Raw genomic sequence first — 24,924 nt, forward strand, 5'->3', positions numbered from 1 at the left:
TGGAGCGGGTCCAGAGGAGGGCCACAAAAATGATCAGAGGGGGGACAGACTTTTTAATAGGGCCTGCAGTGATAGGACAAGGGGTAATGGTTTTAAACTGAAAGAGGGTAGATTTAGATTAGATGTAAGGAAGAAAGTATTTACAATGAGGGGTGGTGAAACACAGGAACAGGTTGCCCAGAGAGGTGGTAGATGCCCCATCCCTGGAAACATTCAAGGTCAGGTTGGATGGGGCTCTGAGCAATCTGGTCTAGTTGAAGATGTCCCTGCTCATTGCAGGGGGGGGGTGGACAAAATGACCTTTAAAGGTCCCTTCCAACCCAAACTATTCTATGATTCTATGTATATCCTGATCTCTTAAATAGTTCTAGCCTATGCAAATCGAAAAACTATCTCATATATGACCATGAGACAATGTACCCCATATACAGGTTATGGTGAATAAATCAGTATCAATGAACTTGTGCCTGAGTCAGACACTAACTTTCTCAACATCTAAAAAACAGCATAAAAGCAAACTCATGAACTAACTTCCTCAACATCTACAACACAGCATAAAACTAAGCCATAAACCACCATTTTTTCCTTAGTATTATACCGAAATACACAGGTCCTTGCAGTTGCTGATGTTACAGCAGACAAAAGGATTTTTTTTTTCAAAGTGAAGGGGTTCAAGAGTTCAAAACATGTCTACAATGCACATAATACTAATATAGGTTTATATAAACATTTGGCACCCTAATATATGTTCAGATTGTGATTCAAAATTCCAGCCTTCAACCAATGTTAAATTCTGTGGATAACTAGCTGAATAAAAGAGTTGCTTGATGAACCTTAACTGCCTACCTATTTTCAAACAAAAAATCCAGAACAAACAAAGAGAAAATGTGAAGCCCACAACAAATCATATTCAATATTCATAATAAAAGTAGATGAATAATTTCTGGCTTAAAATTCTTCAGCTACAAAACATTTTTCTTCTTTAGCAATAAAACTTATAACTTACAACCATCTTAACTTCTGTATGAACAGCACAGATTGAGAATCTTGTCACAAATACAGCACATAATACAGCTTGCAAACATTAGCAAGTGGAGAAAGGTACAGTTACAAGCCCAGAACATCAGTGTATCTAGAGATAAATAATGAAAAGCATGCACATGTGTTCAAATCAACTTGAAAATCTATGACAGATTTCTATGAAAAAAATCTACTGTTTAAAAATGTCAAAACAGAACAGATTTTCTCCTATATCTAATTCTATGGGTCATGAGTCCAAACCACAGTAGAGAGAGTTATAAGCATTCATCAGTCATTGGGGAATATCCTGGTAATGATATCAGAGCGTAGAAGGAAATATCCAGTCTAAGTATTCAATTCAGCAGGAAAGAAAAATCTGTAGAGGTACAAGTTCATTTCTGAATGGAAATAACAATTTAAGTTTCTGATGATGATAGCCAAGTATGTCTACCAATGGATCATCTTATTTTCTTGCTGTTCGTGAAGCTTAGCTGTCACGTACACATTTCCAAGTATTTATTTGTTCTTATGTTACAAATAATTTATAAATAACACATTGTCTACCCTGACGGGGTACTGTATAGTACACACCTTCCACAATGCACAGATGGTACTGTCTACCATCACTGATGTTAAGCTTCCTGCGTAACTGAAAAAAATGCTGTTAGCACTCAACTGCCCCAAGAAATTTTATTTTCTGCAGATGCCCATGCTTAGTTACTGCCTGATCCTGTGAAAATCCCCAAACAAACAGAAAAATTCAGGTCACCGCTCAGGTATTTATCTTTTTGGAATATCTTTCAACACTATTATAACTTCTGGAAATAAGGAAAGAGAAAAGGATTCTTCGAAAGTATGTCCCTACAAAGTCTAATGTGGAATTGTCAGAACTGCTGCCAGCAGATCAGAGTTATAAGCCCTTAGAACACGGAAGTATAAATTATATTAAGCCATGGACATGAAGATTTGACACTGTATTTTGTAGAACATTCTAATCGACAAAAGTTATGGGAAGTATCAGCCTCATAAAGGAGTAGAGGAATTTTGATTCTTTATTTGAATGGCTGTAAAGTGCATAAGTTTTTCCTTCAACATAAATCTATAACATTCATTATAAACTACATGTAATAGATCTGTAGTCTTTTCAGGTAACTGAAAGGGAAATGAACTTCATATGACTAGTCAACTTTAGATCATGCTGAAAACAGTTAGCAGTTCAGAAAGAAATGTATAGCGTCCATCTAGAAATGTGCAAGTCCACGTTTTTAAAAGGACATGTAAGATCTGAAATTTTCTTATCGTACTAGGTACTGTATAGAGCCCAAATGCATACATTGCTTTGATAATTGAGCAGCATTAGCAGAAATGCAAATATGCACCCTCTAATGAAAGGTATATGCACGTCCAGTTAAAAAAAAAAAAAAAAAAGATGACCAATACCAGCTACATCACATAAAAACTAACCTTACAGGCCTAGTAGTTTAACCTTCTAAAGCCTGTATATGAGTGCCAGAAGCTGAGTTACCACTTCGCAATACCAAAAGCACATACATACATATTTGTAAGGCCTCTTAAGACAGAATCGACTGTTGCTCCATTATTTCCTCTGTATTGTCAAAAGAAAACCAGCTTAACCACTGTAATTAACCACTTCATACGAATACTACAGAGATGGTGCAAGAAAGACATGAGCTAACAGATGTAACACTTATAAATTGAGTATATTTGATTCAGAAATCTGGTTCTCCAAAATGCCATTTTTTTAAACTTCTTTAAAATTTTCAAGTATTTGAATGGATACATCTCAATCCAGCTGGCACGGGATCTTTCACACACCTGTTTGAGGATTCTGGCTATAGATCCTTGATCCATTTTGCTAGTGACTGCATCTTTTCTCAGTCTTGCAGCTACAGTTCCAAGATAGTCAAGTGATGCAACTCTTAATGCCATTTCTGTAGATTTGTTACTGAACTGGTGAACCTAAGAAAAACAGAATAAACTGTTAAAAACAAATATTTATTTATGCAACTGAGATTCTTCTCACAAGAGATTGCTCAACCTTAGTGAAAATTCCACCTAACTTCCATGCTACATAAAATTATGTAATTTACTATTATGTCTCAGATACACTACTTATATTAATGTTTCTTCCTTTATTGGGTCTCTCTGTCTCTCTACAGAGTTTTTAAAAATATGTGTTTTCATAAAACAAACCAGACAACTAGTACAGCAGATATCCTTTGCATTAGCATAGATCTTAAGCACCATAATGCAACTTCCTCATTATTCACACAAGTATAAAGGAAGCTACATTTTACCAGGAGCAGGACCATAAAATATTTTTCCAAGAAACAGCTCAAATTACTGCGTTAATTACATTGTAGTACTGAAGAACAACTCTCAAAGAACACGTAAACAAAAATATTCACATTCTGTAAAATACCATAAGTAAATGCTATTATTGGTAAAAACCCACTTTATTATTTTCAGGTTCTGCGCTAAAGGAATAGTCCAGAGAAGATATTAAACATGAATAATTACAGCTATTAGTCTGACTTCACTCCACATTAGTATCTACGCTTATTAGATGCTATACAATGGCATTTTTTCATGTTGAAAATGTCATGGAATAGTGGAAGTGGACTTCTGTGAGAAACTGTATACATATCACCTTTAACAAGTTCTATATCAATGATCCTCTACACCAAATTTTATTATCTATGTATTACATAGTAGTGATACACATAAGAAAATTCTTTAATGCTGCATGTGTTTCAACAATCAAAAAGCATTCCTGTAGCAATTTCAGCTGAAATAAAAAAGTCTTCATTGTAATACAATATAAATTAATATAATAGTTAAAAACAAGAATGCCTTACCAATAGCCTTCCTAATAAGCTAAGTAGCAATTCTGCAGCTGGCCATTCTGGTTTATTGACTGTGGAAAGAAGATCTTGAATGAAGTTCTCAAACAGTGGCCTGTAATCTTCTTCCCCTTGTTTACTGCCACACCTGTTTAAAAGAAAATGCATTTTATAAGCAAATTTAAGAGCCGTTAAAGCTTTTCTTCTGAAACAAACAGAAGTAACCCTATGTTTAATCAGAAAAACAGTTTTATGCAATTCTAAAAAAAGTATCTGAAATACTAGCAAATTATTCATTTACGGAGAAATAGTTTAAACAGTTATCACTCCAAGTTGCACTGCAAGTAAAGCAGCTAATCCACGACAGTAGAATTTTGTTCCTATGATTTTTTATTTACTGCTTTGAGTTAAAAGTCTGCATTAACTGGGATGGACAAAGTAGGTAAAATTGTAAAGCTCAAGCTGGAGTGGGGTATTTAGGAGGTGTTGTGTCTATATTCCTTAAGCTTTGTCTGATTTATCTGACAGCGATAAGACATCTCAGTATTATGCTCCACAAAGGTTAAAATCTGAATGTAAAAAAATCAAAAGATAAAATACCTGATAGTGTTTCACTTATAGGTGACATCCCTAACTTTAATGATAATGGAAGTATGCAGAGAGATTGCTAGATGGCTATTAAATAGCCTTTCGGCTTAAGAGTAGAAATTAACATGATAAAAACCTCAGGACTTATTCTTAGAAATCCTTTTGCTATTCAGTTATACTAGGGCTTTTTTTTCCCCTTTTGAGCTATTGACATTTCTAACTTTAGCTAAATGAAAGTAATTTATAGGTTTTTTGTATCTTTGTCATTCTGATGACTAAATGAACATGGTTTCACTGCTTAAATATTTACTCAGCCTTCTCTTCCAGGCTTCAGGTGAGTAACAGACCACTAATAAAAGGATGCTACATGAACCATCAGATTCTTAAATATAAAAAGACCTCTGCAGAATTTCCCTTCCATAAGAAATTTTGTCCAGATGGGTAGCTCTCTTAGGGATCTATAAAGTATATTGTTATAAATACTTTATGAGTAGGTATTTAGCATTGGGAAATGGTTACGTTTGTCTTAAGGTATGACAGACTTTATTTGGAGTTGGTTTCATCAATATGCTAAAGAATGCAATGGTACTCACTTCTTAAGGAAAATCGAAAGGAAGTTTTGTGCTGTTCTCATAGCTGTTTCATATGAGTTAGTAATAAGCACATCTTGATCCACCTAAAAATAACAAGATATATTTATTATTTTAGCATACACAGAAATATGATTTCCAGATCAGCATTTCTCATGCATCAAATAATTACAGCAGACATAAAATTACAGTGTTTGGTTACTAGAGCACCATAATAAAATATACCTAGAAACACACAAAGTCATTCCTGCACAAAAAAAAATTTATGGCTTTTAAAAAATATCTTACTTTCTTGTTTGATTCCTCCTCTGAATTCGAATCTTTTTCTGCTGATGGTAAGTGCACCACGCACTGAATAAGCTGTAGAACTAGTGCCGTTACCATCTGAATATACATAGGCTCTCCATCAGTGTCACTGCTGTTTAACCTGTTAATAAGAAAAGACAGCATTAACACTAAAACGAAACAAAAAAGACAAAACAAACCAAAAATTTTTGGTCCTAAATAATATCTTTCTAAAATTATTACCACAGCTAGAAATCTGTGTTCTAGACATTTATCTAGTCATTTGCTTCTCTTTTATGCAGTCTAAGATTTGGTCTAACAAAACCAGTAAGTATTATTCTCAGGCAGAAGAGATGAATTGAAGCAGCCCACAGATGGTTACCAGAGTATCTGTGAAGTTCAGCAGCCTAAAAATCTACAGTAATATTTAATAAATCAAACACCTACATGCTAAGGCACTTACTATATAGGCCTGTTGCCCTAATAATTTATTACTTATATATTATTTAATGTATGTGAAATACGTAGGATTTTTAACCAGAAAATAGTGACCGTGACCTAGACTGACTTCTACAGGAGTTACACCTATGGCAACCTGAGGTAGCATAAGAGACTAGGAACTTCAGCATGCAAGTGTCTTTAAGCGTGTATTAAGTGTGTCTTTAAGTTAGTAAGACCAATATGAATACACTCCACATTCTCTCATGATATAACCTGAGAAATAGTATGGTCTTTACTACCCATACATACATCAACATGGTCTATTGCTACCCTTAACAATATGAAAAGGTGATAATCCCTGACATCACTCTCCCCAAATTATCAAAATACGAACTCGGCACAAAACAGATTGTATTTATTTTCTTTATGAAGTTATCTTTGACTACTTTTAGAGAGAAAAACTTTTAATATCAGATTTTGTGTAAGCTGTACCCTTCCTGACTGTAGCCACAGTTAGAGAATGCCCTTTAACAGAGCAGAGTTAGGACTTGTACAGATAAACGGTGCAGTCATTGTGGTCTTGAGATAGTGACTTCCTTCTGGTACAGGTCCTAATTCAAAGAGCCTGTCTACCACTTATGCTCCTATTCCTACCACCTTCCTATTTGCTAGATCTCTCTGATGTCTATAACCAGAATAATAGGAAATACTACGAGCAAACACTTCTGTTAACATTAGGGTCGCTGAATTCAATTTCAAAGTTTCAGTGTATTTCTTTTCCTGGATACATCCTGTTCATCCACCCTGGATCAGGCAAAATATTTAACTGACAATTTATCTGTCTCAGGGGGCAAGGTGTATGCAATCAAGGAACAAAATCAACACCAAAACCAAATGGTTTAGAATCATTTAAAGTGTCCCAACCTCAATGTTAAACAAAATCCAGTTCAGGTCAGATTCTTTCTCAGGTTGAACCTGAACCTATACTATTATTCTGAAGATGCACTGAAATCCAGCTGAAGTGCTTAAAAGACAGTTAAAGTGAACAGAGTAGTTCCTAAATGAAACTCATTCAAAGAGATATTACATTGATTTCCTTCCTGGAAAGAGTGCTCTGAGTGTGTATTCAAATAAATTCAGCCAGAATTTTCCTATTAAGCTTTAGCAATGAAGATATGTAACTCCATACAAACAGAACCAATGAATTTTCCAACAAAAACACTCTGAATGCACACTAAAATAACACTCATTTACATCCTTAGTGAGACAAATAAGATATTTCAATTATTTTTGTAAGCAGGCACAAATATGATGACATAAGGAACAGTGATTATTACAAGACATTTGTCAGGCAATTCTGCTCTCACTGTTTTGAAATATCAACCTCTAATAAAGTGCAACTTGCGGAGTTGCAGATTTTTAAAGAAGTAGTTAATACTGAAGCCTAAAATCCTACATCTACAAACCTGTAAATGCTACTGTCTACAAATTATCAATCTATGTCAGAAATTACCTGAAGTTTCTCAAACTCCTCTTGCTAGTTGGTAGTCTCGCAAGGGAAGTGAAAATTTCTTCTAGTATTAACTGTCTATGTTTTTCATACCTGGAGAACACCTATTTAACAGTTACAGGATTGTTAAAAAATGATTCATTGTTACATAAAATATCGCTTGTTAAATATATTGTTAAAAATTATTTATAGAAACATACACTTTACATGACACTTAAATTATAATTAATGCATACCTTGTTTTTAATGCATTACTTTGTTTTTTCAAGGCAAGCATTTCTTTATAAAATATATAAAAACTTTTTCAAATACAGCTTTTTAAAAATCTTCAAATAACATAAATGTGTAATAGCTCTTAAAAATATCTTATGTTTTAAAAAATTTTGTCAATGGTAGAATACAATTTATAGGAAAGTCAAATAGTGTAATACTAAGCTTTCAGGCTCCAGTACAGAGCAAAACTCTGTGGAAACATAAATTACATGAACATGCATATGGTTGTGGAGCACATTTGAGAAACCAGTTTTACTTCATATCCTAAGCTTTAAGGTTTGCCTGACATGACATACTCTTTCAATTTACAGGGTCAGGATTGTAGAATTTGCCTCTCTTGTTTAGGCAGAATACTGAGTATATCATGCTTACAAAGATGGAAAACTTCCACTTGAACAAGCACATCTGTGTTGTGCTGCATTTTTCCTGAAATAATACTTTATCTGCCCCATGAATTTTTCACACAGCCATCTCTTCTGAGAAAAAGGATTTATTCTATTACATAGAAGTATCGTACTAGTTCTATATACTTTATTCCATAGCATGTATTAAAAGCTTAACATAGGAAATAAGGAAAACCAAATTGCTAAGATTTCTTAAGACAAGAAAGGACAGGCAAGAGGAAGGTGTTTGTGTTTACACCTTAAACGACATAACCAAAATTAAGAAGTTCCTTGCTTAAGTAGGGTATTTCTTCCTATAGGGTAGTCTGCAAATAGGGCAGCTCGGGTAGTTTTTATACTGTTTCTAGATTATGACACCAAACTGTAAAAACATGCAAGAACAAAATTAGTTCTAAACTCAGTTCTCTACCGGAGAGAAAATACAGCCTATGTAAGTGCCCTAACAACTCTCAAAAGTACAGGAACATGAAACTGCAAATTAAAAAGTACTTACTGCAGTCACTAATTTGATGGCACATAACTGTAGTTCACTGACATTTTCTACAAAGAAAGGTGTTATTCCCATGGATGATACCTATCAATGGAAAGAAATGACTGTAAGTATATTTGACTAACAAACGGATACTTACGCAGTTTCACAAGTAGGTTTTCATTCAGCAGGTAAGATATTCAACAAGATGTATTACTTCATATTATTTGCAAATAAAGTTATAAAAGGATATTAGAGAACAAGTCCTGTGAGGAGTGGCTGAGGGAGCTGGGGCTGTTTAGCCTGGAGAAAAGGAGGCTGAGGGGAGACCTTATCGCTCTCTACAACTGCTTGAAAGGAGGTTGTAGCAAGGTGGGTGTCAGTCTCTTCTCCCAAGTAAGAAGTGATAGGATGAGAGGAAACGGCCTCAAGTTGCACCAGGGGAGACTTAAGATTGGATATTAAGAAAAATTTCTTCACTAAAAGGGATGTCAAGCATTGGAACAGGCTGCCCAGGGAAATGGTAGAGTCACCATCCATGGAGGCATTTAAAAGACATGTAGGCACTCAGGGACATGGTTTAGTGGTGGACTTGGCAGTGTTAGGTTTATGGTTGGACTCAGTGATCTTAAGGGCCTTTTCCAATCCAAATGATACTATGACTCTATTTGAATACAATCAGGTTAAACTCTTCTTAAGTGTACAAGAAAAGGCATTAAAGATTTGAACATTAAATGCTCTTCTCCTGCAGACTACCTACAACACAACAAACTAGTCACTCTGATGTTAATAATTTAAAAGTTTGTATTGATTTCATACTTCATGTCACTGAGACAATCATACTTTACATTCTCTCTGGGAAAAAAAACCCCAAACATTCTTAGACAGAAATTCTTCTGATAAAACTTACCTGAAGAATAGTTGTATCAGTAAGAAGCTGTATCTCTAGCAACTCTGACAAGCTGCTGACAATGTCACAGACTTTGTTATACAACATCACTATAACTCTTTGCTTGTGGGTGGAACACTTGGCACGTTTTGCTTTTGAACTTAAAACACCACCTAGAAAAATTTAAAAATACCTTCATTAATTTTTTCAATGTTTCACATCAAATCTTGGTAAGATGATCTTCTCAAAAAGTATCCCCAAAACAACTGCATGACTACAGCTATGTAAAAGCAATTGTTTACAGAAGAAAAACTATTTAGTAGCATCAGCTGTAAAGCAAGAATTTACCATCATATTAATTTTTCATAATTGCTCTAAATTCTGGATCCAAGATTTTGAAAAAGGTTCTTGAAGCTGGACATCCGCATCTAAAGGTATGCATGTGACAACAAAATGCTAAATGCTAAATACTTTTCACTGAAATAAATCATATATACAGAGATTATGGCTATAAAATGACTTATTCATACATATAATAACTATACACAGAAGCTGAACTTCAGACAAACTTCTAAATACTTTGGTCTAAATACTTTGGTTACATTGACATTATTGCAGTAAACCAAGATTTTGTATGACTAAGTTATTCAGAGGACACATTTCATTCATTGTTTTTTTACTCTACATTTCGTCATCCTCAAACTAACACAAAGCATTAATTCAGGGTGCTGTATGTGATACGCAAGAACTATCAGTGCAAGAGATGCATACAAAAATCTTATTCCAGAAAGACCTATCACTCGCATCATCACACATTAGATTGTGTTTTGGTATTTTTTAATGTGGAAAGGTTTTTAAAAATTTCTTAGTATACTAACCACCATGAGGATCCACTCTATACACAGGATCATACTGAGGATAGAGAGTGTTCTGCAAATGAAATTTTGTGTATTGAATAACTCTTTCTATTACGTCCTCAATATATACAGCTTTAGGCATATTTGGTGATGTCATAATATTGATAGCAGTAAGACAAGCATCAGCAGATTTTGTCACTCTTTCCATAATAAGATCTCTCCATAATCTCTCCTCATCCTCAGTGTCATTGTTCTGTAACAGGCAAGAAAAACAGGATAGTGTGAACAAGAAGTCAAATTTTTATCCTTACCAAGTAAAATATAACATTACCCTAATATACTTATATAAATGCGTATACAAAATGTATTTCCTTTTTGATTCAAAATAGTCTGTTTTAGAAATCAACTAATATTTGTTTTGCTAGCAAGACGTTTGTAGTATGTCTCCCTAAGTTACAAGTCTTCAAAGTTTCACTCTATTATTCTGCTAGAACACAAAGAAGCTTTCTGTGCCTTGGGAAGCACTATGAGGGAAGATTGCCACGTACTCAAGACTGATGTACGTTAAGCAAAATCTAAACTCATTCACCTAGTGTTTTCTTCAGTGCCCTATGCACACCAGTTGCTGCTTTGATCAGCCTAATTTCTACCACTAGAGGGAATTCTTACACAAAAAGACTATTACAAATTACATGAAACTCGTAAGTATGTGACTGCTTCATAGACCAACCCATCTGTTACCAATGGGTTTAAAACATGTGTTATCAAATATGTCCATTTAGATTTAGCACATACAGCATCTCTGTATGCCTGTCTGTGTACAAGTTGCAAAACCAAACATACATGAGGTTAATGATGACTACCCAGCACTACTTAAATATTGTAATAACATTATTTATAGCAAAATTGGGTAGAATTTTTCATAGCTCCTCTGGTACAGATACAGCCTACAGAGAAAAAGAATCTTGCCTGCCTGTATGACATCAAAGTTCAACACTGTTGGCTTTCCTTGTAAAAATAAGGGGTTGGTGAAACCATATCAACTTTCTGCCTTTAGGGTAAGAGAATCTAAAAGAGTATCACAGTGCATTATATATGTATTTGTAAAATCAACAGAAATTTGCAAATCAGGAGATCCCTGTATATTTCTTGCCTAGGATGACTTTAAGTAATTTGTTCCTGACACAAATGAGGATTAAAAAAAACCCAGAGAGTTTTAAATATTTTCTTTTCTTTTTTTTTTTTTCCTCATTAATCTTGGAAATAAAAAGAATATGCAAGTGCACTCTGCCTCTGAAAAACACCCTGACGTGAAGGTATGATATCTTCACTGCACTGTAAAAGATGTAAGCTTGCTCCTTGGCAGAGGCTTTCTTTGCCATAATGATTTGAATCATGTTTAATAGGTTTTAAGAAAAATCTAAAACTTGTTTGGCTAAAGATAGCTTCGTTTTTTAATTGAAGCTTTGCCTCTGAATTGCAATAATTGGACAATTTCACTAACTGCTTAATAGTCTGAGTTTTACTACAAAAAGCTAAAAGAAAAGTATCACTCTGAAAGCATTAGTATAGACTTAATCACAGTGAAGTAGAGCTGGTAAACCAGCACTTTCTTTTCACTTACTTTGCATATTGCTGAAGACATTCAGAACCATATACTGAAACTCTGAAAACCCTACAAACTACCTAGATGAAGGTATTTAGGCACAAATAATGTGTCTCTGGTTTTCATCTGCAAGTTCAAATTCTTCCTTTCCAATATAAATAATTACTCTCTATTTCTGCAGATCAAGGTGGGGTTTTTTCCATAAAACTCAATAACTCTATTCTTGCTAGAATACTGTTTTGACTAGAAAGTGTAGAAATAAAGAAATATATGAAATGTGAAATATCACTGATCAACCTCATAAAAACTCCAAATCCCCATGTAGTTTTAGGTATATCAGGAAAAAAACCCTGAAATCTTAAACTTCCTGTTAATTTTGTTTACGTTGACAACTTTAACTTTGCAGCACAAGAACAGACCTAAACAAAGTGCTTCCTCTTTTCTTAATGCTCAGGAGAAGAATATGCTTTACATGAAAGCTATAGCACTACTTTCATTGTGTAAATGATGTTTTAGAGACATGTAGCAAAGTAGCAAAGAAATGTCCAATGGCGCAAATTACACCAGTTACCATGAATATTTCAGGATGAAACTATAATATTTAAAATTGAAAAAAAGGAAAACTCAGTTGCTCCCAATATACCTGTTAGTTATCAGTACTATAGTAAAACACGTTTATTACTGAAAAAATGCAATCAATTGAATTTTACTTCAAACCTTAATGTTTGGCAATCTCAATCACATACATATTTTATCAGAAATTCCTTTCACACACATACACAGTATTTGAAACTATCACTAAACAAGACTCAAGTGAAGAAAACTATTCTATACAATGTGAAATTATGTAATTTGAAACTCACATGGTTAAGTAATGTAGAAAGCTTTGATCCATCTTGAATATTCTTCTCCAAAATATTGAGGACTTTTACTGTTTTTTCTGTTGAGAGCTAAAACAAGAAAAGAAACACATCAAACAACTGCAGAACATAAAAGGCTTCCAAATTGAAAAGCCGAAAAGAATGTCCACGGATGAAGGATAGAACTTGTTATATAATCTGAAGCACTTAAATTGTAAGCAATTTCAGATAAGGATAAGACTTCTGTGGTTTCTGACACAGCACAATTGAGAATGCTGATAATATAACTAAACTAGGTGAAATATATTCTAAGATTGCAATCAAACTGCATTTCAACCATCAAAACCCATAGAAATAGATATAAAATTGCATATCTGTCATTAATGTTGCAGTTATACACTTTTGCTTCTAGAAACAGAAATGTACCTAATCCAAGCATCAATCACAAATTCCAACTGACCATATAGAGCTTTATTAGGAGAAAATCCAAATTCCATGAACAAGCAGAAATAAAATTCCCTGATATTTGAATGCTAATAAAAAGCAAATGTATTCTTAATTTCAGTATTAACTTTGAAGAACCAGCATGTTGAACAAAAGTAACTCAAACTCACTTACTGATCTTCTACAGAATTACGATTAAATAATTTGTAGAATATGCTAAACTCGAGGAGAGCCAGTTTCACTCACCCAGCCACTACTGGCACTCACCTTTAGAAGCAACAAAATTCTGATTTTTATGTATACATGTATGTATGTGTGAAAAATAGGGAACAGAGCTTAAGAGTGAGAACAGGGAAGAGAAACGCTCAGGCTGACAACATGCTACAAAGGAAGGTAGGGAGATGGAAGAAAAGTCCAGGAAGAATATCTGAATCCTGGATTAAAGAAAACCCTTCAGAGTGACTTTTATAGTAAGTGGCTTCACAGACACTTCATAAACATAGTAAGTGGTCATGAGCAGGCAGAGTAAGAGTTTAATATAAGACTGCCCAAAGCCAAGAGTTCCAGGAAGATAAGGAAAGCAACAACATTGTTTCTAGAGGTGTGATGCCAACAGTCTGCACCAACAGAAAGTTCCCTTGAACTGAAGTCAGGAAGAGTAAGGCAAAGAAACCACAATATGCAGTCTACAGAAAATGCATCTTATTATGACCTGGGGTGTTAAATTTTCTAAGTTTGAAAGGCCTTTCTGGAGAGACAGAGGAAGCAGACAATTCAGTGTGATGCTGGCTGCGCATCATACATTTACATTGCACTGATGGCATATATCAGAAAGGGTATATTTTTTTACTTTGCCAGCAGGTTCTGATATATTGTGGTTGCTCAACACCAGCCATAAGGAGCTAAAGCCTATAGGCTGACGTGTTTTTGTGGAAGTAGATTCTTTTAGATTTTACTGCTCAGGCATGGGTTTTACATATTGGCATATAGTCAGCATTGACACAGAGAAGGACCTTTGAACAAAAATGTCTCAGCTTCAGAGACAGTAACAATTAAGATGTGGTAACATTTTAAGCACTTCAGCTTAGTCAGCAGAAGCACAACTGTTCACAGTATCTGTCGTATTCACATGTGAAGAGGGTGGAATGTTATTAGAGGGGATGTAAGTTTTTATAGGTTTATCAAAACTATATGTTCAAAAAGAGTTAAAGACTATGAAGATGTACCTTGTCCATAATGCCCATTGCCTTGATTTTTGCAGATTCACTACCCAATTCACTAAGCTGATGTTTTCCCAGTAGCAATTCCTGTGGAATCTCATCATCATCACCTTCAAAAAAAAAAATTAAAAAATTAACAATCGTATTTCTATTCAGACTTCAAGGAAATCAGTATTTTACAGTCAATATGAAAAAGCCAACTGAAGAAAAAGAACGGATTTTGCAGATAGCTAGCATCTAATAGTTCCAAATAGCATCAATAGTTCTATCTAATGAAGACTGATGATGACAATTTTTGGCTGGGTTAAAACAACGACTAGTTGTTAAATATGACTGGTTCTGAAATATCATTAACAGTCTAACATGAGTCATCCATTTCTGAAAGTCATAAACTAAAATTTTTAATGTAGCAAAACCCATTTATTGCAGCTTTTGTGCCGCCACCCTCAGTAAAACAAATCTTAAACAATTGTAGTCCTAAGATGGCCGTGACTCCATGGGAAACCCCGTGCTGGAGCAGTCTGAAGGACTGCATCCCGTGGAAAGGACCCATGCCTGGAGCAGTTTGTGAGGGACTGCAGCCCATGGGAAGGACCAACGCCAGAGAAGCTCATGGAGGACTGTCTCCCATGGGAGGGACCCCACGCTGGAGCAGGGGCCGAGTGAGGAGTCCTCCCCCTGAGGAGGAAGGACTGGCAGAGACAACGTGAGATGAACTGACCCTAACCCCCATTCCCCGTCCCCCCACGCTGCTGGCGGTGCAGAGGTAGACAAAACCAAGAGTGGAGTTGAGCCGGGAAGGAGGGAGGGGTGGGGGGAAGGTGTTCTAAGGTTTGGTTTCACTTCATGTTATCCTGTTTCGATTTGATTGGTAGTAAATTAAATTGATTTTGTTTTTTCCTCAAGATGAGTCTGGTTTTTGCCCATGACCATAAGTGGTGAGTGATCCCTCCCTGTGCTTGTCTTGACCCACGAGCTTTTCGCTATATTTTCTCCTCCCCATCCAACCGCAGGGAGGAGCGAGTGAGCGAACGGCTTCGTGGCTGCGACACATGTAAATGCAGTCTGCCCTAGCATATACCACAGGCAATTAAATCACCAAGAAGGAAGTTCGAAAATACTGAGATACAAATTTTTTGGTCTGTCTTGTGTTTCTAGTTGGGGAAAGTTTTTGAAAATTTTTGAGGTATTACCAAAAGCTGTAAAATCCATGTCTTCCAAATTTTCCAAAATATTCTCTATTGAAGCAGTAAACCTTTTGAAAGTCGAAGAATCCATCATTTCTGGTGAAAAAAGAAATTTATAAATCATTATTTTATATACAAAACAGAAAATATAAACTGTAGAAAATAAATCTAAAATTACCTTCAGGTGTTAGTTTAGGTTCATAAGCTTTCCTCTTCTTTTGTTTTTCTTTTTTCTTCATTTTTCTAGCCACTAATTAAGAGAATGAAGAGTGAAACAAATACTGTCTTTAGTTAAATAGGGATTAAATAGGAATTTATTTACATTGCTTACACTTGTTGTATTCAATACTGCATGTAAAGATGTTTATTTTAAAATGTTTAATATACCCATTAAAAATGCACTAGTAATATGGAATACAATTAAATTTTTAAAATGATCAGTTACCCTCACTGAGGCTAGGGGGAGGAGAATAATCATCCATATCAGAGTCATCCGGACTGCGATTACGATAACGGCCACTGGCAGAAGTCCTCCTTCCTTCATGATAATGACCACTTCTCCTGTGGTCACCAGAACTTCTTCTGTCATGTTCTTCATACTCCCAAGCTTCATCTCTATCCTTTTTATGTCTTTTACGAGAAGCTAGAAATGAAACGCATTTTCCTTATAACTACAAAAATTCTAGTTTCAATGGCTCAAAATTAAAACATTTTTAAACATTTAAGTGATGTGTACATGTGGCACTTAGGGACAGGGTTTATTGGTGGACTTGGCAGTATTAGGTTTATGGCTGGACTTGATGATCTGAAGGGTCTTTTCCAACCTAAATGATTCCATGATTTGCAAGTTAAACACCATTGTATAGCTGTTCTGTAAAGCAAGTGAACAATCTAAAACTATTACATAAAATTCTGTTATGGCATTATTCTAACAATTTCTTTTAAATTACATGAAAATTGTGCCTGAAACTGGCAAAGACACCAGCAAACATTAAAAATACAAATTTACAGGGCATTGGTCCATTTAAGCAAAGTGAGGAAAGTGGAACAAATCAAAGTAAGTTTCATCCTTTCATAAGAGAACATTGAGATAATTTCGTCAGTTATCTAAATTGTTACTATTACTGTGTGTCCATATTCCAATTCAGTGATTGCTTTGCCCACCTAACACAGCAAGCTTAAAGATATTCTGTTTTGCCAAGATAACTAAAATTTTGTCTTGATACATATTGCAGGAAATTCAGTGTAAAGGAGAAAGCTGGAGTCACAATTCTGGGCCAGACAGCAATTCAGTACCACAGAAGGCTATTATAATCAGTTTTCAGTCAGGACCAAAAAGCCAAGCAGAAGTGAATGTTGAAGAACTTGGGATAAACGTTCTATACAGATACAGAGATTTGGTGGAAATAAAATGGGGGAGTGCAACGGAGAGTTCTGTTATTTTCAAAGAAAGTCTTGTGTGTCTTGAAGGGGAGAGGGTGCTAAGAAGTAATAGAAAAGGCGTATGGAGGAGGAGGTAGCTTCATCCATGAAATCAGCCAACTCTCCCTTATCTAATGCAACAAGATAACTGGGCTAGCAAAGAAGTGTCTGACACTGTGCTGTGAAGATCAAAACAGCTCCAAAACATCTAGCAGAGTTTGTGCTTGTGAACCTACATATAACAGCCTTGACATCTGTGTGTCTCTACCAAAGTCTCCTGAAGTTTAGACAGGTATGACTGTATATAAGGGTTGTTTCTGACCAAAATGGCTCTAAGCGTTTATACAGAACTGGAACTGAACTGACATGTTCTTCCCACAGCCCCAGTTTATTGAGAACCACAGGAAATATACCATGATATAGCCACACCTGGTATACAAAGCAGGATATAGTCAATAGTCTGCCCAGGCTCAGAATTAATAAAAAATCATTAAACCTGAGGCGATACTAAAGGTCTGCACTGCACCCTAGAGGGCTTCCACTTCTGAAAATGTAGTAAAAAACTTCTGCACAGAGATTGTCCAAGTCTTTAAGGTAATAACTCAGTTTAGGCTTTGAGCTGTACTGCTTCTGGAGGCAGTGTAGTCATGTTCATCATGCGTGAGCTACTAACACCATGTAAAATGGTTAAGAATTAACTGCAACTGAAGAAATGGAGGGCCATCTTAGATACCTGGAATGAACGTATTGGAGAAGAAAGTAAGTGTTCTACGGGAAAAGACTTTACACATCTTAACTGATTCTTTTCCTCCCATGAGACAGTATTTTGTGCAGATGTCATCTGCCTCCACAATTTACAAAACATCAGTATCAATTAAAGCTCTGTAGGACCAATTCTGACCCCAGCTACACCTCCATGAGAAACATAACTGCCAATATTGCTTTCCAGCAGAATTTTCAATTGACCGGTTTATCAATGCTGCATGACAAAACAGAATGTTTTACAATTGTGCTGGCTCTGCAAAGCAAATAAGATGAACATGGGAACAGCTAAACACAATCACTGCTCTACCAAATTTATTTTGAAGTAGGTAAAATTGACTAAAAATTTAAGTATGAGTAACACTTCAAGAGTTATTATTGATTTTATTCATAAATAAAGACTATTTGGCATATAAATACCCAATTTCCTTCTGAATTCTGCCAAACATTTATGCAATAACACATTTAGCACTTATAGTATGAGAATGATTTCATCAATTTTTAATTTCTCATCACTTAATGGAATGTCCCTTCATGAGATACTCGACGAAACTTCTTCTGTAACAACCACTATTTCATATTTTTAAAAGTTCAATTTTAGACAACCAAAAGAATTCTGAAATACATATTTGTAACAATACACATTTGTTCAGTGTACTTGTCACAAAACTTTCATTCTCTTGATCATTTTGTCTCATTTTAACTCAATTCAGTTCTACAGTATCCTTTGAGAAATATGAAAATTTATTTTTAAACCAGATGTCCTCACTGAAATGTTTAGAATGATGCCCAAATCTCTTGAGTGGATACGATAACCTAGAATCCCTTAAAGCATATAATTACTGTGAAAGTTTTCCTTAATTTGCTTTACTTTGTATTTAAGAATTTCAACAGCCACTATCAATAACAGGTAGATTAAGGTATCTGAAATTTTTGACAATTCTCTCCATTCCCAACCAACTTAAATAATTTTGCTTTACTTACTTATTTTTTTTAATTCACTGTTCCAGATTATTAACATCATAAACAGGTGATATGATATGGTAAACAGAGAATACAGAATCCTGAATGAAGCAAATCATCATTAATCCTTTGCCATAATCAAGACTAATTAGAAATTACCTCAAGATCCCATACGCATGCTCAAAGCAGCATCATTCAGTTATAATTAAAAGGAAAAAACAAACAAACAAAAGGACATTCTTTTCTGCTTCTTTGATAAGGATCAGAGGTATTGCTATTATAATTTTTACATGTATGTGTACATAAGCACTGCATATCTGTTGGATGAGAACTTGAAACATATTAAAAAGCAGAACAAACAAATCTTTCTCTTTTGGACCCTAAGAAAGACTAAAAAGCAAAACATTGTGTGTTATAAAAGTTCAGTAACATGTTTATATAAGCAAAGGTGGAAAGAGTCTAAACTTGGGAAAAAAATCATTATAAGAAAGGTGCCTTCTCAGATTAACAGCAATAGGCACTTCTGTAGCCCTGCATGGGTAACGCAGCTAAGATGTTAACTCAGACTGAACTGATTCACTCAGTTTTAATAGAGTTTCTCCCCAGTGTTGGCTAACTGAACAACCATGGAGACAAGCTAATCATACTCTTATTACCAAGTAGGAAATTGGTTCCTAACTTAGAGGCATATAACAATTTTTTGACACTTAGGAACTTTACCCAGTTGCACAACAAAATTCTAACTATGAGCTTCCTCTCTTCCTTTGAAAACAGTTAATACAAGAATAGTATCATCAGCAAATGGTGTTTTGAGAATCCATCAAAAGCAACTCCAGTTTTTCAAGCAGTATGCCAGAGAAATAACAGAAGAAACATTTTAAGAAACTTCTGGGCAGCAATATTCTCAGTTTATCTTGTCAGAAAAATTCAAGAGGGGATCCTTCACTTATCAATAAAACTAAGAATAATTTAAAAATTATTTACTGAAATTTTTCTTTGCATACCTTTGTATGCAAAATCCTGGCAGCAGCTTCCCATAAGGTAATTAGGAAAAGAAATTTAACAACTAGCTGCTTTTCATCTTGAGTGACAAATTAAAATAAAGTAGTTTTTCTTTTAAAAGAAAAAAAAAGGGTTCTTGGCCAAGTAGTTGTCAGGTCAGCAAACTTCTTCTCATATGTTTTAGGGTAGCCAACTTAAAAAAAAAAGTGTATATTTTTGTAAAAGCAAAATATTAGCTTTCTTTAGCAGTAGGAACAGACGATGTACTACTTACATTCAAATGCTTCTTCACTGTCATTGTCTTCATCAGAACTGATTTCAGCATATTTTGGTTTCTCATTAACTGTGCTACGTTTGCGCTTGTTCATTTTCACGCGTTCACAAAGTGGCATGGTGGATTCAATTTCTGCCAGGAGCTCAGGAGGCAACTCTTTTAACACTGACTGATCTATGCTACCTATTAATGGAGAGTAAGAAGAGCAAATATGAACCTGAAGATAAAAATAAGAGCCCAACACTACAGTGCTTTCTCAGGAACTGCTTACAATATATCCACTAATAACACCACAGTTAGATATACCTGGATGTATTCAACAGCCCCTTTTAAAGTTGCATTTATTGTTCATGCTACAATTGGAAATTAACATAATAAATTGCATACACATCTCCTTCAATAAAATATTTTGTCAGGCATATAAATACAAACAAATTCAAATCAGTGAATTTCCTTTGTAAAAACATATCCCTGCTCTATTTCCACAAAATTTGGTCTTATTTCAGTTCATCCTCTGAATTTAACAGGTTTTCTAACAGTGTAGGTAAATTAAGGATTCTTTGTGCCTCGTAAACAGTTCTGTTTATTCTCATTCATATTTAGTGTACACAAGACAGTAATCTTCCCTTTCCCAGTAAGTAGGGACAATCTGTGGCTGAACCTCTGGGGTCTTATCCCTAAATACAGGCCAAAAAATTGACAACCCAACCTCTGCCTCAGATTTTTTCTTAGCTCCTACTAGTAGTTTTATAATGTAACCCAAATTTTTGCTTGATTTTGTTACAAAGCAAAGTTGAAAGATTTTTATTTGATATAGACTAACAGCTAGCTGGACCTCATCGGGTTTCTTTTCCAGAGAGGTAAACAGGTAGACAACATCACACCATTTTCATTCCATTTTGAAACTACAATTAGACCCATATGCAGTCAGAATGAAGATTTGTAGTCAACATTTTTACAACTGACATAAGGAAACCAAATTAATTCAGAAGTATTTCTTGGCGTTTTGTTTCTTTGATGCCTTATCTTTACTTATTAAACTACTGCACAGATTTGAAGATTACACACACACCTGATTAACATGAGGCTCAGAGGCTGGTGCCATCAGTGGAATTTTGGGTTTTTTTGATCATGGGGAGGTTTACACAGCACCTGGCCTACTGGCAACAGATGGAGTCCAGCTATCTCAAAGGGGGAAAAGGATTCTCGCTCATGAGTTGGCAGGGCTCATAGAGAGGGTTTTAAACTAGGTTCGAAGGGGGAAGGGGATAAAACTAGGCTCACCAGAGATGAGCCTGGGGGTGGCATGCCAATGTTGGGGGTGGAACTGATAGCCCAGCTCAAGTGCATCTATGCCAATGCACGCAGCATGGGCAATAAACAGGAGGAGCTAGAAACTGTCATGCAGCAGGATAGCTATGACTTAGTCACCATCACAGAAACATGGTGGGATGACTCCCATGACTGGAGCACAAGCTCTTCAGAAGGGACAGGCAAGGAAGGAGAGGTGGTGGGGTGGCTCTCCATGTTAGGGAGTGTTTTGATTGTACAGAGCTCCACGATTGTGATGATAAGGTTGAGTACTTATGGGTAAGGATGAGAAGGAAGGTCAACAAGGCAGATACTGTGCTGGGAGTCTGTTATAGACCACCCAACCATGTTGACGAGACAGATGAAACATTCTACAAGCAACTAGCAGTAGTCTCACAATTGTGTGGCCTTGTTGTCGTGGGGGGCTTCAACTTTCCAGATGTTTGCTGGAAATACAACACAGCAGAGAGCAAGTAGCCTAGGAGGTTCCTGGAGTGTGTGGAAGATAACTTCCTGACACAGCTGGTAGGTGAGCCAACCGGGGGAGGAGCCTCGCTAGACCTACTATTTACAAACAGGGAAGGACTGGTGGGAGGTGTGATGGTCGGAGGCCGTCTTGCGCTTAGCGACCATGAAATGATAGAATTCTTGATCCCTGGTGAGGTAAGGGGGTGGGTGTGGGTGTGTGGGTGTGTGTGTGTGTCTGTGTCAGCAAAACCACTACTATGGACTTCCGGAGGGCAAACTTTGGCCTTTTCAGGACACTGGTTCAAAGAGTCCCTTGGGAGACAGTCCTGAAGGGCAAAGGGGTCCAGGAAGGCTGGACATTCTTCAAGAAGGAAGTCTTAAAGACTCAGGACCAGGCTATTCCCATGAGACGCTAGACGAACCGCTGGGGAAGATGACTGGCCTGGCTGAACAGGGAGCTTTTATTGGGACTCAGGAAAAAAAGGAGAGTTTACCATCTTTGGAAGAAAGGGCAGGCAACTCAGGAACAGTACAGAGATCTTGTTAAGTCATGCAGAGAGAAAATTAGAAAGGCAAAAGCTCAGCTAGAACTCAATCTGGCCACTGTTGTAAGAGACAACAAAAAATGTTTTTACAAATACGTTAACAACAAAAAGAGAGCCAAGGAGAATATGCAGAGGGGAACATTGCCACCAAAGATGAGGAAAAGGCTGAGGTACTTAATGCCTTCTTTGCTTCAGTCTTTAATGGTGAGACCAGTTATCCTCAGGGTATTCATCACCCTGAGCTGGAACACAGGGATGGAGAGCAGAATATACCTCCCATAATCCAGGAGGAAGCAGTTAATGACCTGCTATGCTGTCTGGACACTCACAAGTCTATGGGACCAGATGGGATCCATCTGAGAGTACTGAGGGAGCTGGCGGAGGAGCTTGCCAAGCCACTCTCCATCATTTATCAGCAGTCCTAGTCAACAGGGGAGGACCCAGATGACTGGAGGCTTGCCAATGTGACGCCCATTTACAAGAAGGGTCGCAGGCAGGACCCGGGGAACTACAGGCCTGTCAGCCTGACCTCGGTACCAGGGAAGATTATGGAGCGGTTCATCTTGAGTGTGCTCACACAGCATGTGCAGGACAACCAGGGGATCGGGCCCAGCCAGCATGGGTTCATGAAAGGCAGGTCCTGCTTGACCAACCTGATCTCCTTCTATGACCAGGTGACCCGCCCAGTGGATGAGAGGAAGGCTGTGGATGTTGTCTACCTAGACTTCAGCAAGGCCTTTGACACTGTCTCTCACAGCATATTCCTTGAGAAGCTGGCAGCTCATGGCTTAGACAAATGTACTCTTTGCTGGGTAGAAAACTGGCTGGATGGACAAGCCCATTGTGGTGAATGGAGTTAAATCCAGTTGGCGGCGGGTCACAAGTGGACCAGGCTGCCCAGAGAAGTGGTGATGTCACCATCCCTGGAGGTGTTAAAAAAAAATGCGTAGACATGGCAATTCAGGACATGGTTTAGTGGGCATGGTGGTGTTGGGTTGACGGTTGGACTCAATGATCTTAAAGGTCTTCTCCAACCTAAATGATTCTATGATTCTTGGACTAAACTGTGAACCTTTTTCCAACAACAGAGCAAAGATCTTCGTTGAGAAAGCCTCTCTCTCATTCCCAAAGCATACTGTATTTTTAAGAGAGGAAATCACCTGCCAGTTGCTACACACACACACACACACACACACAATCCTCCAAAAAATCACCTCCTGGATTCACTTTTTAATTGCATTCACTATATCGGTAACATAACTTTCTAAAATTTATTTCAATTTTTACACTAATATCCTATCTTCTAATCCAAGATAACTGTTTTTCTTTTTTTTCTTCTCTCCTTCTTTAAACATCTTTAACTGGAATTAGAAGAGCCTTAATATGGAAAATAGTTTCCAGCAACAAGATTTTTAAAAAGTCTCATATATTACTGGTTGCACATATATCTACATCCATAAAAATTGCCTACAAGCAATGAAACTAATGATCAGAGAATTATTTTTCTGTAATTCTCAAGTACATTCAGCAAGTTGCCTCATTTAAATGCATTTTTAAAAAAGATTTAACTTAAAATATTGGGGTTTTCAAATTGAGGTAGGGAAATATCTATAAAGTAAAACTGAGAGCAAAAGTTGTCCCTGCTTCCCCCATGCTGTGGTCACTCTTACTTAGTGTTAAGTTCCCATCCTTAGATAATCACCACCTGCCAAAGTTACCTAAATTCTCGACACTGATTTCAAAAATGCTAGAAAACATTTCACAGTGTGGCTGACCATGCTGCTGTGACATAATTATTCTTTGCAGGCTGGGCACTTGATTGAAGATAGGCACAAATATGGTAGCATGGACAGACCAGTTCCTCTGTGTATACCAACAGCTGACTGGATGACAACCATAACTACTTTAAATATTTGGAAAAAATATCTTTATTTCTTTCTCAAAAGTTCCAAGTTTTATATGGTCTACAGTGCTAAATTCAACTAATGCTTGGAATTGCACTCTCCTGTTACAGATATTTCAGACAGTATAAGTTTGCCCTTATTTCTTTTATTAGGGAATATGTAAAGCTTTCTCTATTCAAGTAGGGAACAGCAGAAAAGACAACAAATGGAAATATTGTAAAGTTCTCTACAAGCTATCTTTAAAGTTTTTGTTTCTGTCACAATGTTCCCTGGAGCAAGTGTGCCGCATGCCCAGTTTTCTTAGCTGCTGAGGATTGTAAATAACCAAATCTAAACCGAGTTTTACTCATGCAGTACAAAGGAATTAAGCGTGACTGTACCTGTAACCATTCTGATACACACAGAAAAGGACTCCACATCCTTTCTGAAGAATTGCAGGGATATTATATACTGTGGGACTCCAGTCAAGAGCTTGTTAATATTTATTTTACTGTGCTACTTATGCTGAGTCAGGGCAACCCAATCTTCACTAGACACATCTTACTAAATTCCTTCTTTTATGCCTCCATATTTTATAATGAAGGTACTGTTTATTTGTTCAGGGTAGTAAAGAAATACTTAAGAAAATCCAGTTCACCGTAAGAATCCAGTCATATGGCATCAAACATTAGGTTATAAAACCCATGCTAATGCCTTTTCAGTTTATGGGATACTTTTCAAAAACAATTAAAAGAACATACAACACAAACCCCTTCAAAAGTATCTA

The 24,924-nt window shown here is 36.3% G+C and overlaps 1 protein-coding gene across 5 annotated transcripts in view; it reads right to left on the reverse strand.

Moving 5' to 3' along the window:
• The window catches only part of NIPBL (NIPBL cohesin loading factor), a 165,673-nt gene that overhangs the window by 26,345 nt on the left and 114,404 nt on the right, over positions 1-24,924 (reverse strand). For all 5 annotated transcript variants that reach the window (XM_030003531.2, XM_030003527.2, XM_030003533.2 and 2 more), the window contains 14 exons: positions 19,931-20,113; positions 15,953-16,150; positions 15,686-15,757; positions 15,514-15,603; positions 14,327-14,430; positions 12,660-12,746; positions 10,212-10,443; positions 9,355-9,506; positions 8,469-8,549; positions 7,302-7,402; positions 5,351-5,489; positions 5,066-5,148; positions 3,900-4,032; positions 2,857-3,000 (listed from right to left, as the gene is read on the reverse strand). In XM_030003531.2, the coding sequence (XP_029859391.1) occupies positions 2,857-3,000; positions 3,900-4,032; positions 5,066-5,148; positions 5,351-5,489; positions 7,302-7,402; positions 8,469-8,549; positions 9,355-9,506; positions 10,212-10,443; positions 12,660-12,746; positions 14,327-14,430; positions 15,514-15,603; positions 15,686-15,757; positions 15,953-16,150; positions 19,931-20,113 (1,799 nt within the window). The remainder of the gene's footprint in view (positions 1-2,856; positions 3,001-3,899; positions 4,033-5,065; positions 5,149-5,350; positions 5,490-7,301; positions 7,403-8,468; positions 8,550-9,354; positions 9,507-10,211; positions 10,444-12,659; positions 12,747-14,326; positions 14,431-15,513; positions 15,604-15,685; positions 15,758-15,952; positions 16,151-19,930; positions 20,114-24,924) is intronic.

The sequence above is a fragment of the Aquila chrysaetos genome, chromosome Z, assembly GCF_900496995.4.
Source record: "Aquila chrysaetos chrysaetos chromosome Z, bAquChr1.4, whole genome shotgun sequence".
In the NCBI taxonomy this organism is placed as follows: domain Eukaryota; kingdom Metazoa; phylum Chordata; class Aves; order Accipitriformes; family Accipitridae; genus Aquila; species Aquila chrysaetos.